The sequence below is a fragment of the Falco naumanni genome, chromosome W (genome assembly GCF_017639655.2).
Source record: "Falco naumanni isolate bFalNau1 chromosome W, bFalNau1.pat, whole genome shotgun sequence".
Taxonomy (NCBI): Eukaryota; Metazoa; Chordata; class Aves; order Falconiformes; family Falconidae; genus Falco; species Falco naumanni.
Genome location: NC_054079.1, coordinates 3,292,845 through 3,306,830, shown reverse-complemented (window position 1 = coordinate 3,306,830; position 13,986 = coordinate 3,292,845). Strand labels below are relative to the sequence as shown.

General features: G+C 37.8%; 1 protein-coding gene across 1 annotated transcript in view; it reads left to right on the top strand.

Annotated features, from left to right (window-relative positions):
• The window catches only part of LOC121080701 (protein mono-ADP-ribosyltransferase PARP8-like), a 149,703-nt gene that overhangs the window by 90,475 nt on the left and 45,242 nt on the right, over positions 1-13,986 (top strand). Inside the window, exons 8-12 of the mRNA XM_040578837.1 lie at positions 3,147-3,207; positions 4,274-4,364; positions 7,321-7,387; positions 9,113-9,238; positions 11,335-11,899. Coding sequence (XP_040434771.1) covers positions 3,147-3,207; positions 4,274-4,364; positions 7,321-7,387; positions 9,113-9,238; positions 11,335-11,899 — 910 coding nt within the window. The remainder of the gene's footprint in view (positions 1-3,146; positions 3,208-4,273; positions 4,365-7,320; positions 7,388-9,112; positions 9,239-11,334; positions 11,900-13,986) is intronic.

The window sequence follows — 13,986 nt, the reverse complement described above, 5'->3', positions numbered from 1 at the left end:
TTCTTTTCCCACCAAAATCTTCCTGTTATTGTGTAACAAGAACAGCCAAGGACAGTGTATTTTTGCTTTACTTCAGATAAGCTGAGAGCGATGTGCATTTTTGTCCAGCCAGCTGGGCTATGTCTATGTGACCTTTTTCAGCTAGCCAGTTATCCACAATTCCCCCGTTTTTATTTTGGGCGACATAGGCCTGGTTGACCATTTTCAATAACAGCGTTTTAACACAGGAAAATACACAGCCAACTTATAAAATCTCAGTTCAGAAGTATAATTCCTGAAATACTTGAAAAATAAAGTTAGCTTGAAGCTTTAATTTAGATGCTCTTTCTGTTCCAGTGATATAAAAAGTTTAAAAAATTCAAAGATAATTTTAAAGTTCTGAACATGGACTAATGCAAGCTCAAACCCCAAAAAGAAACCAAACTGATGTTTGACTAGGAATATTTGCAAATATTCCCTGACCATTAACAATTTTCTGTCCAGATAACAACTGCCCTTATGCAACCAACCAGTCCATACATTTTCTGAAGAATACCTCATTGATATCAAAGAATTAACAAAGGGGAAAAATTAGTTCTAAGCTATATACATTCATAAGTGGATTTTTCAACAGTTACATACAGATTTACACACTAAGCCATAATGGCTTGTAGGTGATACACACAAGAAGAGTACGTTGCTTATCTGTCTGAATGTCTATGCTAAATTTGACAACTATGCCACAAGCCAAGCCTACATGGGTGCTGTATGTTATGCACGTTCCTTAACAAACAGAAGTATAATAGACAAATTCCCAAGATCTAGTCCCCAACCTAATTATATTATTTTGTAGCCAATTAAGGAAAATAACACAAATGTGCATATCTACATGTGCACACACCTTTTAGTTCAGAACCAATCTGTGATAAAAGGCCTTAGCCTTATGGCATCATCGAATCTTAACGAGTACAGTGATTAAAAATGCAGTCTTACTGTAAGTGCGATTTATGCTGACATTCCCTCAAATGCTACACGTGAGTATTTCTCACTCAACTGCCTCAAGTTAAAATAGTAGTATTTGTTAATATGTATTAAAAAATCATTAATTCTCTACAATAGCAGTTGACTTCCATAACACTATGTAAGCAGAAGAGGCTTAAGATGGGTTTTCTGAATACTAACAATTTATTTTAGACTGTCTAAACTCAGGTCTTGAAAGATTTCACTCTGCCAGACATAGAAACACTGTTGCACTCCAGTTGTGATATCCCTTTTCCCAAGTTGTCACATGCACATCTCGCTCAAGCAACATTATTGTCAAAGTTTCTCTCTGCTACATAAAAGCATATTGCACTTGTAGACATAAAAGACAGCACTCTTACTTAGATTATTACCTTACTACCTCATAACTCTTAGTATCTCTGATTTCATCACTTCAAAAATTCACCAGAAGCAGATAAAACCACAGCATCAGACTAAACTACACCTTAACTGCTGATTCAAATAAAGGCATTCTCTTCAGATATGCCTAATGCTTACAAATAATTTTGGCTGGTTTTGATCAAAAAACTATTATTACAATAATGATCAAAAATAATAATCCCGTTTGCAAAATGCCTTTAAGCCAGCCTCCTAGTCCCAACCAATTTCCACATTCAGAATACAGCATAAATACAGAATACAGAATAAATTATCTCCATCAAGGCAAAAAGGCTTCTCTTTAAGCACAGAGATGTCTGCTAGTTCAAGGCAGAAACCCATTTCTTGTAGGGGACATCTGAAGCACTTTTTTTGGTGGGTTTGTAATCAAGTCCGTATTTTCCCTTGAGAAGCTTAAGCTGTTCCTCTTGTTTCAGGAGTGTTTCCAACTCTGATTTGTCGAATAGGTCCGTATTTCCCAAACATATCATACATTTCCTCCGCTGTGATTTTATACGGCAGGTTCCGAATATAGAGGATCCGATTGACCTCTGGGTGCAGCCAGATGTTAGCTCGCTTGGCCGCTTGCATCGCCATGGCGCCGATCGGGGGGGGGTGGGGGGTGGGGGTGCCGCCTTGGAGAGAAACCGCGGCCGGGAAGGGCCCTGCCGGGCCGCGCCGCCGCTCGCCGCTGCCGCGGGGACCCGGATGCTATCGCATACGCTAATAACCCGGGTAATGCCTTTTTATAATCTATGTCCTGCACGCTCCGCTTTTCTAAAAAGCATATGAGCGAATCATACGTCGCTTGTCTCTCCATACCGTCGTCAGCGCTGTTGCAGCCTTTGCGAGACTTCGGCGACGCGTGGCCGGCGGGACCCTCTGTAGGTGCTCCCGGGCGCGGGGACTGTGCCCTGCCGCCTCCTGCGCTGCTTTCAGGACCGGTACCCGAATCTCCGTCGAACCGTGGCTCGCAGGTTCAGCCCTCTCTAGGGTCCCTGTTCGGGCGCCATTTGTCGCGACGGAGGGAAGACACAGTCACTCAATATCAGTGATCAGCAGACTTCGTTTATTGTGCCTTACAGTCACCTTTTATGCCTTGTTATAATTAGCTCATACATATTACAAAAGTTAAGCTCATTATTGGTTAGTTGCCTAAATACCAAGCCCGCCCCTAGTTTCTCTTCTGTAGTTATCTGTTCCCACCTGCAACATTCTTTTCCCACCAAAATCTTCCTGTTATTGTGTAACAAGAACAGCCAAGGACAGTGTATTTTTGCTTTACTTCAGATAAGCTGAGAGCGATGTGCATTTTTGTCCAGCCAGCTGGACTAGGTCTATGTGAACTTTTTCAGCTAGCCAGTTATCCACAGTTGTTAACCTAAAACACTTTTGAAAATTAACTAGGGTTTTCTTTTGTCATAAATAGGAGCAGCATGTAGCCATTATTGTTTTCTTGATTTATTTGTGCAAGAAGTGAGACAAAAATACATAGCATTAATTGAGAGAGAATTTGGGGGAATTAGTAGAAAAAAGATTTAGCCTATCTAAGCAAGATCTACTGAAAGAAGGTTTCAGTGCAGCGGACAGTCACCCACTGGGAATATTGATCCAAATGTAAATGTGTATTTTATCACCATTCTGATTTTACAAACAAGGTTATCCTTTGTAAAATCTTCTGTTATAAGTACTTCTGGGCTGAGGAGTATTTTAAAGAGCTCTAATGTAATGTAATTCTTTCCTTTCAGGGAATATGGAGCCATTGATGATGTAGATATTGATCTGCATATTGATGTTAGCTTTCTTGATGTAAGTAATCTAATCACAGGATTGCATAATGAACATTAATACCTATTTAATTCTGCTGCACATCAGACTAGACAACCACTTAGACATTCCTTTTTCAGAGGCTTGATCTTCACAAGTGGCTGTCACATTATTGATTGCTACTCAGTGGAAAGGTTTCCTTTTCCTTTTATGATCACATTGTTAGAATGTTTTGTAGGCTTTTATTTACTGCATATGTATTTCCTTTCAAACATGCTTTGTGAATGGTAAATGTTTTAACTGATATAAATGAAATACTTTTTTTTTTTTTTTTTTTTTTTTTTGCTATCCTGGATATTAGTTAGGTGAAAGCACTTCATAGAGTCCTGGAGGGAAGAAGATCTTGGCTGGAGCTTTCCTGTGTGCTTCTCAACATCTGCAGCTGATTAGGGAGAGGCTTGAGTGGCAAAGGAGACATGACAGTGGTGCTGTCAACTGGCAGCATGGCTTCTGTAACAGTTATGCTGCCATTAATTCCATACTTCCTCACCCATCTGTGCAGTAACTTCCTGTCCTCCAGATGCAGAATGAAAATTAGTGCTTTTGGGGACATCATTAGCTTTTGCACAGATATGTCATATTCTCAGGTCAGCACAGCACATAAATTCTCAGGCTCTTCTAAAATTTAAGAAAATCTCATTATAGCTTGAATTATTTTAACCAGTCTTAGGAAGGAGCAAACGTTTCCTTTGCCCTATATTATGGGATGAGTTTCCTTTCCATCTTCATTTGTTCCTTTGCTTCTCAGTTTTGAAGCAATATCTCTTAATAGATGGAAACATGTCTGCCTGCGCTGCAGATATATTGTGTAGAATCCTGTGCTCAATTTAAATGAGCATACTCAAGAACTGGAAGCAGTCTAACACTGCTCTTAGGGGCATCAGCAGGCACGAGTTTGTCATAAGTTTCAAGTTTAAAGTTGGAGTAGATATTCCAGGACTGAGTAAATGGATGGATTGTGTTTATAACAACCCTAAGGTAGACTGACAAAATGCAACGGTTCCTCATGATGGTTAATGGTGTCTGTTTTCTTTTTATTTTGAACTAGGAAGAAATTGCTGTGGCTTGGGATGTACTTCGCACAGAGCCTATAATAGTGCGATTGCACTGTTCACTTACACAATACTTAAATGGTCCAGGTTGGTCACCTGTGTATTCTTCATGTGCCTTGTATGGTGTCTTGGTCTGAGCCATGTACTAGGTGATAGATACTCATTCACTGCCAAATCTTTGACCCTGCATGTGCTTAAATCTACTGCTTAGAGCAGTACTACTGGTTTGAAATTATGCTTCCATACATTTGCATGGCTAGGCCTTCAATAATGACGTGGGCATCTAGTTTAAACTTTCATGGGTTGAGTTTTGGAACTTGTTTTCTTGAAATCCTTTAAATTCATCTGCTTCCCCTAGGAACCAGGGGTTAAGGAATAAAGATCAACAGTTTCTAATAAGTGATTTCCTGATTTTGAAAATCAGGGATCATCTTCACAGATGCAGATATCATTGATAAAATATACATACTCAGATCTGTGCAGCACATTAATATGCCCTTTTTCATGCACCTTTGAAGAATCAGGCAGTGATAATTATCCTGCCAGCTTCTGATTACTGTGTGACCTCTGGGGATCTTTAAATTTGAATGAGAATTTTAAATGTTATGTTGACATCCTACTCTCTGGTTGTTATATCAGTAAAGCTTTATCATGAGAGTAAAAATGGTCAAACTCATGAAGAATTAACTGAGACTCAAGATTTGGAAACATTCATATGCAAGAGTCAACTTCAGATATATTTTTACAATAGGAAGTCAGAACTAAGTGTGTAATTTGGATCATGACTTGCCCAACTTTGGAGGCTTCCAGTGCAAGCTGTCAGTTCAGGCTTCTATCTGTGGGACAATTCTACCTCTGGAAAATGAATAGATTATTTCCATTCATAATATGTTTAGAAAAATCTGTCCCAATGAACTATTTTTATAGGTTATGTTGTCTGCTGATTCTAACTATAAGCTATATTCTGTTCATTCAAATAATCATTTCATTACTTTTTTTTTTTTTTTGCTTGACTTGGGTCTTTTTGTCAGTATTTTATTGCTTCTATCTTTTTTGTAAATATGCAGATCTTAAAATATGTATTTGCCATAGCAGGTAGCAGTGTTAGTATTCAGAATATTTCTATTAAAATGTAATTTAAAAATTAAACAAGTGCAGCAAATAAGAGAGGGTGAAGTGTGAAGAGCAGCATGCAGTAGGAAATGATCCAGTGAAATGAGAAGTAGCAACAAGATATCTTTTGCACCATTGACAAGGTAAAAATGGGAAGCTTAGTTCTCAGTCCTGCAGCTGATTGATTGTGGGAGTGCCCGAGTACTGAGAAAGGCAAGATCAGGGCCAGAGGAAAGTGTTTTGCTGCTACTGGCTTTTATGAGCTCAGCTGCCATTGCAGCCATGTTTATTTATGTACCAGAAAAGGACAATGAGATCCACCATCTTTTGTGTTAACAAAACCCTTTCTCTGTGTATTCCTCTTCCCCTTTAATTATGTTGGTTTGATACTACCGGGCCATAACCTTATGCTACATCTTTTTCTCTCATAGTACTTTCTGTTCATTGATAAAAGAAACAGAAATGCAGTAAACTCCAAAGCACAATGGGAGGTATATATACCACATTGTAGCTGTTTAATGTCCTGATTTTAGATAGTAATTTTTCTAGTTAATACCTTATCTCATTATTGTACCTGTGGGCAGTTTCTCCCACAGGCCTTAGAAACCTGTCTTACATTAGGATGAAGCGGCCTTTGGAGGTACTGGGCTGTCTCCTCTGGCTGTAGAGCTTAGATAACAATTGTAGTCTAGATGTCAGATTTTAGGATTGCTGATCTAGAAATGATGATTCTCATTGAAAATATTCTTCCTCTATGATTTGTCCTAAATTTGATAATCTAAAGACATTGCTACCCCTAATCAAATAATTTATCCCTTTTGAAAAATTCATCAGTTTGTCTTTAAAAGATGAGATTATATTTGAATAATGACATTAGAGAAAGGGTATCTACAGTGCTTTGAACTAAGTGAAATTGGATGGCCAGGTTATATATGTATATATTGTATTTTATTTTTAAAAATAATTTATTAAAGTGAAATTAAAGAATAGACTTTGACATTCTGAATAAAATCTGGCTTTCTGAGTGATCAGAATAATATAGATTTTAAAATACTTATTTTATTTTCCTAATGAAATTTGAACCTACCCGAGATTTTTTGTTTTCCTTCCTTTTTATTTTACTATAGTTATTACTTCCTTATGTAATACAAAGTATAAAGTCTATCCATGCTTGTAATATGTGTTGGCTGTTGTCCTGCCTCAAGGACATGAGAGTCTCAACAAGTGTGGGATTTCATCTGCCGCTTATATCTAGTAAGTGTTATTAAAGGATTTTAGTAATATCAGGAGTTAATTTCCAGCCTTCACCCCTTACACTTTCAATTTTCTGACAGATGAATATGGATATACTAACATTAGGACAAGTCTTGAGGAAAATTCAGGGTAATCCTTGGCCATTGGAATTCGTACATCAGGCACTTAGATTATGATTATGAAACTTGTATTAAAATGCCCTCAGAAAGAAACCCCAGATATTAGTCAATTCAGTTTATTCCTCCCTGAGTTTTCTTCATAGTCACAGGAACTGTAGTGTGTAAAGACTACTTAATTGGAAGAAAGATCAAGAGATTAGATGAGATGAATTACTATTCCAGATACATTTAATCTGATACTGCTATTACTTCCATAATATTTTAAAAAAAGAGATACATTTATGTAATTCAAATTAGTGGGAAGAGATAAATTTTGGGGAGTTCAATTTCTAAAATAATCATTTGTAAAACTGCAAATTGTATTGTCTAATATTCCAAAAAGGGCCATTCATTTCTTCATGGACTTAGATGACATGTCTGCTTTCACCATTGCTTCAATGGCATTGCCTATAGTAAAAGTCCAGATAGAAAAGAGTCTTTAAATATGACTTGTATGGTCATGAGTTCTTGATTATTGCTTTAAGTTCATATATCTACAATATCTCCTTTTTCCATAGTTCCAACTGTGGATGTATTTCAGATCTCTACTAAAGAGAGATTTGGGCTGGGACATCAGCTGAAAAAGTAAGTCTGGAAAAGTGTAAACCCCTGTTTTTAAGTAAATATTACATTCTTTAATTCCCAGACCATGTTAAGAAGGATAAAATTCACAGGTTGTCAGGTTAGTCAGATCAAATATTATTTATTCTTTAAATAAAAAATAACAGGTTTTGCCTTTTTAAGTTCAGTTTTTACAGTTGTTGGAGAGAACTCGATTTGTGCTGCCTGCCAGGGTTTTCTGTCACTTTACTGCCTTTTAGGAAGTAAGCTAGAAAAGTTAAAAAAGACTATAGCTACGAGTGTTCCATTTCATATTTTTGCTTAGATTATGAAGCCTCTGGAGCAGGAATCTTTTTTAGCATCATGCATACCCTAAGGGGACTATGCTTTCATGGTGGCCTCTAGGATGTACCACAGTAATTAGGCCATCCATGTTTTGAGGACAAAGAGGGAAGAATAGCTGAAAAAATGAGCAGTTTCATGTGTTCATGTTATAATTCAATTTAATAACATTTTTCTGAGTCATCTTTTCACATATGCTTGTGTATGTGTAATAAAGTGACAAGAATATAGGTTTTAATATTTGACCCTTACAACAGTAAGAATCCCTTAAGAAAAAAAAAATCTTTTGCTGTTTGGTGTTTCAAGAAATTCAGTGCAGCTTTTTTGTAATCATACAAATGAAGCAATGTTATTACAATTTCTATGGTACATGACTTTGAAGAGAAAAAAAATAAAAAGCTCCCCAGGCATGAAAAGTCTCTTAAAACATTTCAGTGCTTACACTGTCTTTGATTTGTGCACTGGATAATTACCAGTTTCCCGTAAGACATTTTCTGGTACTTATCTGCATAATTCATAGTTGAGTGGAAGTCAGAATACCTATGAACTCTGTGGCTCCTCATGGCTGTGAACAACAAGATATTAATCTTTGAAGAGTCAGTACATTTTTTATATAGTCCATACCAATTTCCACTTTGACTTTATCACTCATAGACCCCCACTGCTAGATTAGAGTCAGTAATTTGGCTTAGAAGTGACTGCTGGAGGTCACCTAGTGCAACCTCCTGCTCCAAGTAATGCTGACTTCAAAGATTAGTTCACTTCAGGGCCTCAGGCAGCTGAGCTGTGAAAATCTCCAGCTTTGTGGGCAAACTGTTGTACTTAACCACTCTTCTGTGGATGTCTTTTCTTTATAGCCTTTATGTTTTTTATCTTCACTTGCTACAACTTGTGACTACTGCCTTTTGCTGTGCATCTCTAGGAAGTGTCTAGCTCTGTCTTCTTTGTAAATCCCTTTGAGTAGTATAATATTCAACATCCCAACATTCATGTTTGTGCTTTAGGAGAATATGCTCCTACTTGAGCAGTGTGGATGCTGTAGCCTACCTTTGTAGTCACTGGAAAGACAGACGCCTATAGTTGAATAGAATGCCTTTGAATCACTTTGTCTCTAGATCTCCATGAATGGCATCAATTATATAAATCTTACAGGGGTTGTTTACACAGACTGTATTCTCAATAAGAGTTCTGTGTGAATTAGTTTTATGTGGGGGAAAAAAAAAAAGCATTTTTGAGGAGCTGAAGCACCCAATTGTCAGTCCACATATGTGACAGAGAAATTCTGAGGACATTGCATAACTTTTGCATAACCATTGCATAACCAATTGCATTGGTGAACTGAGACCCTAGTATTAAAGTGAGTATGTCTTAGCTAGGATAAGAAAATCTTTTTTTCTTAATTTGCAGAATCATACAGACATTTGTTACACAACAGTGGAAGAAAAGCAAAGAGAAATCTAATTGTACGCACAATAAGAAGGTGTCTGACAAAAAGGTGAAATCCCCTCTGCACATCTTTTCTACATTGCGCAGGTAATAGCAAGGAAAATGAGCTGTTACCACCATATCCTGTTAAAAATCCACAGCAGATTTCACAAGGTGAAATGTTGACTTTTCTTCACAGAGAAGTGCTCTATTTATATCTTACGTTATGGGTTTCCAGTCCTTGCCTTGCACGACATCAAAAGCGAACTAGGTGCTCTTGCAACTTTTAAGGCTATTTGAAGAAAGAGCATTTCAGTGCCCTGCTCTCTGAAACAACCATGACTCATCTAGAATTGGAAATAATTAATTTTATATTACTTAATTTGGTTGTATTTGTACCTTTGCTAGCTTGGTAGCATTTGGCTGTTACTTCAATAGCAATAATATAATATATATATATATATATAATATATATAAAAAATTTTGTGGTTGTCCAGCTGTTCTTTCCACAGCTGTGTATATTTTTAATTTTTTAAAACTAGAATGGTCATTAATGAAAGACTGATCTTTAGAGCTGATGAGCACCCACCCCTCTCCACTGCCCGAGTACAATAATGTTCACCATTTCTGAAATGCAGGCACAGAAATTCAAAGAACAAAGGCATTAAAACCATAAGAAATAGTTTGTGAATAGTTCATTTGAATTAATTATGACTTCTGCCAGTTGGTCATACTCTTAAGTGTCTGTAAAATCAGGCTCTGATTTTACATCTTTCAAGAATGTGACTATTTACTCTAGTGTGTTTCCTGCTTATGAAAGGTTGATCGATCACTCCTTCTGTACATTTGAATTGAATACTTCTTTGAACATTCCTTCTTTTGGATGAATTTTGTTATTCTAAATTCCATGTATAAAAAATAGAGGGAGTACAGCAATCACTCATTTTGAAGAAGGGAGGGATGCCAAAGGTAACAAAATATTGTCTTCTCAAAGGTAGAAGAGGAAGATGGTGTTTTAAGTAGAAAGCTTACCCATTCCCTACCATGCCACCCACCATTTCCTAGCGCAGGCTGTAACTTGGGGTTTGGTTATATTCAGAAAGGGCATACAAAAGCCAGTCCAATCTTTCTCCTCTTGATTTGGGCTGCTGCAGTGCCCATCCAGAGACCACTCAGCCCAAACACAGGGACCCTCTCTCTCTCTCCCTAGAGCACCATTCCTACCTCCTGTCTGCCCAAGGTTGGTAATGAGCTAACTGCAACAGTGAGTCAGCGACCTCCATGTGCATTTTCCACTGTCACTACTTGCTAACAGGGTGGGGAAACCTCCCCTTAGGGTTTCACCACTCTTCTGTTTGATTGAAACCCAAAAAATGCTGCAAGGTTAGGGTTGCTTGTAAAGTGTAGAAAAATGATTCAGCATACCTGATACTGGTTCTTGCTTTGCAAGGACAGGTGAACATGAACCTTATAGAAATGTGACAGTTCATGTGAATGTTATTTCATAAAAACCTTTTGTTCTTTACTTTCTGCATTCATAATTTAGATCCCTCACATTCTCATTTCTAGTGTTACAGAGCTAGAGTTTGTCTAAAACAGGAGAGAAGGGCATCAAATTTTCTTCCACAAAGCACCCAGATTATTGTGATGGTTTTTTAAAAAAATGTTGATTTCAGCTGAATTAAATTTGATTTACTGCCTGCACGTTTCACTGCTCATTATATCTTCATTTGGATCTAGACATAGAATTTGTTGTCATGTCCAGAAGACAATAACTTTAATGGGATCATGCCATGATGATTACATAGGAAATATAGATTTTGATAAGAAAAATATGATATAATCTAGCATGAAATATGTGGGTTTCATTTCAAAGATAATCTCCTGAATAAATGGTTTGTTTAGAGACATGGGGACCTTTACGAAGAACTGTAAGGATATAGCCTCTAACTTTTTAAAAGTAGTTAGTCATCTTTTCAATGGATGAATTTGTGTATAAATAGGAATGAGATGTCTATTTGGTATTGGGAAATTATTCCTACATACAGTTGCTCATTTTTTTAATGTTGGGCTGTGTTTATCACTAGTCAAATACATAAAGACAGGTGGCATTTAAAAATTTGTAAATATGCCTGAACTTAGTCATTTGATTTGCACAAGACTGATTATTCTCCAACTACATCTTCCCCTTCTTTATTTTTAAGGTCACCAAGTTATCCTCCACCTGGCTGTGGTAAAAATAAATCAAAACTGAAGTCAGAACAGGATGGGATCTCCAAAACTCACAAGCTACTCAGAAGGACTTACTCTAGCACAGTTAAGGCAGAGGATATGTGTGCCACAAAATCTCACAGAACCTTTGGCCGCTTGTTACTGAGTGACCCTAGGGCTGAACAGACAATAGCTATTAAATCACACAAACTGTTAAACCATTCTTGCTCTGCAGCCATCAAGCGGGAGGAGTGCATCACTTTAAAGCCTCATAAGCTATTAAGTAGGTCGTGTTCTGGGGGCCCTCGATGTGAGCACAACAGCACCTTGAAACCCCACAAACTTTTAAGCAGGTCCTACTCCAGTAATCTTAGAATGGAAGAATTGGATGGATTGAAGAATCACAAGTTACTCAGCAAGACTTACTCCAATGCCCCTAAATCATCCAAAATGGAGCCTTTCAAGGAGTCCACCGTAGCAGAGGGCAGGAGTCTCTCTCTTACCTCAGGGCTTATTGGTATCTTAACACCATCTTCATCGTCACCTTCACAAGCTGCTGTGCGTAATAATTTTTTTTATTCTGCTCATTTTCCTCCTATTATTTTCCAAATGTACTATCATGCAAAGGCATTAATGCTTAGGACATATGTTAGTGAATATATTGAATATATTGGAAGACAAGAGCAATGGATTCAGCTTTTTAAGGAGGATTTACACAACTGTGCATGCACATATATTTAAGTTATAAAACCAGAATTTGCTTAGATCAAGACAGAGATTTTACATCTCATGTTGGATACAGCTCAGTGTACAGCTGCTGGCCATGGGAAATGTTCAATCATACACTTCCTTCCCTGTCTCCTTTCTTGCTGCAGGAAGAAGGGAGAGTGTGAGCTTCTGTGCTGCAAAATTGGCTTGGTCACACAGGTCTTTTCTCATTTCCCTGTTTGCTTTGTGGGGGAAGCAACTGTCCATTGGCTTGTTCGGGTGCCAAGTCACCTCTCCTGGTCTTTTCAGCTGTGATCATCATCATACTGGAAGGAATACAGTCATGATTAAGCTCACCTCTTGCACATTTGTGCTTTGTGAAAGGTTTAACCTTCAAATGCACTGGTGGCAGCCGGAGGTTGGGGAAGGAATTAGGCCCCACATCCCCCCTTTCTTTCCCCAGACATGTTCAATTGGGAAAACAAAGGGTAGTGCACATTCTTAAATTTAAGAGAGAGTGCTCAAACTTAATTCTTCTGCCTCTTAAAAGATGGCTTTTATACTTTAAAGCAGGGGTCCTCAAAGTTTTTAACCAGGGGGCCGGTGCGGATGAAGTGGCAGGCAGTCATCTGCAGCTGCTTGGTTTTCCCCCCACAACCCCTGGTGGGGGGGGGGGGGGGGGGGTTCTGTAAATACCGGGGGCCAGATTGAGGACCCTGGGGGGCCGTAGGCAGCCTGCAGGCCATAGTTTGAGGACCCCTGCTTTAAAGGAAAGAGTGGGTCTGTCTGTGTTCTTTCAAGGCACCCACCTGTTTTCTGTGTTAGACCTGGGGAGAGACACAGAAGAGACAGTCCTCCACTCCCTTAGCTTGGTGGTACCTTGATGTTCTCAGTGTGCAAAAGCTGATTTTTGCTTGAAATACCATACATATATTCAAAATAGTGTATTCTGAATAATGAAGTTGAGTGTGTTCTGTCTCATGGTAAATTAGTTTAATAAGCTGCAAGCTATACTCATCAAATCTAAAAGCAGTGATATACTATCATAAAATCATTTATATACATGCTGTGTGGTTGGTTCCTGTAATGTACACAGCAAAATTAATTTAAGGTGAGCCAATAGACTTTTTACTTGTCACAGTTTAGAGATTAATTTTTTTCTGAATCAGCATAGGATGTCTTAACTTTGCAGACTTTTCTCTCCTGAAGTTAATATAAAAAGTTTCATTGGTTTTGATAAGATAATAAAGAGTTGACTAAGTGGTTTTCTTACTGAAGTTATCAGCTGATATGGAAAACATGCAAGCCCTGCTTGACAGTCTATAAAAACTACCAGTAATTTATTGCCATAATGTATTTATTTTGAGGGAAAATCATCACATACATCATCAGGTGCAGTTTGACTGATGTTAGTAGAAGGGCATCAAGAGTCTATTTCACATTTTACATGCAGGCACCAGATATATGGGTAACCTGGGTGCCTAACTGCAATTTGAAGTCAGTGGAATGTGGAAGCGATGGATCAAGACCCTAACTTCTCTTCAGTTCTCAGCTTAAATATTTGAATCTCATATATGAATACAATTAGGAGGATTATTTCCCAGGAGAAAAAAGGAAAAAGTTTCCCAAATAAGCAGTTAGAGAAATGAAAGGAAATAAGACTATAAACAAAAACAAAAAAAGTAAATGCAGATGATCTGACTTATGCAAAACAAGGGTTGATTGAGATAGATATCAGCCCAGAGGGAATTTTGTACCTTAGTGATTCCTATAAAAAAAGTTCCTTCTAATTTATTTGCTGTACATTGAAATAAAAAGGCAGAAAGAATCTCAGTGGGATCTGAGCACAGAGATCTGTTAGTGTGGTGCTTACAGAAGTGAGATCTTAGTAAATATATAAAAGAAAAAGATTTTCAGCTGTTCTGAGAGTTATATTA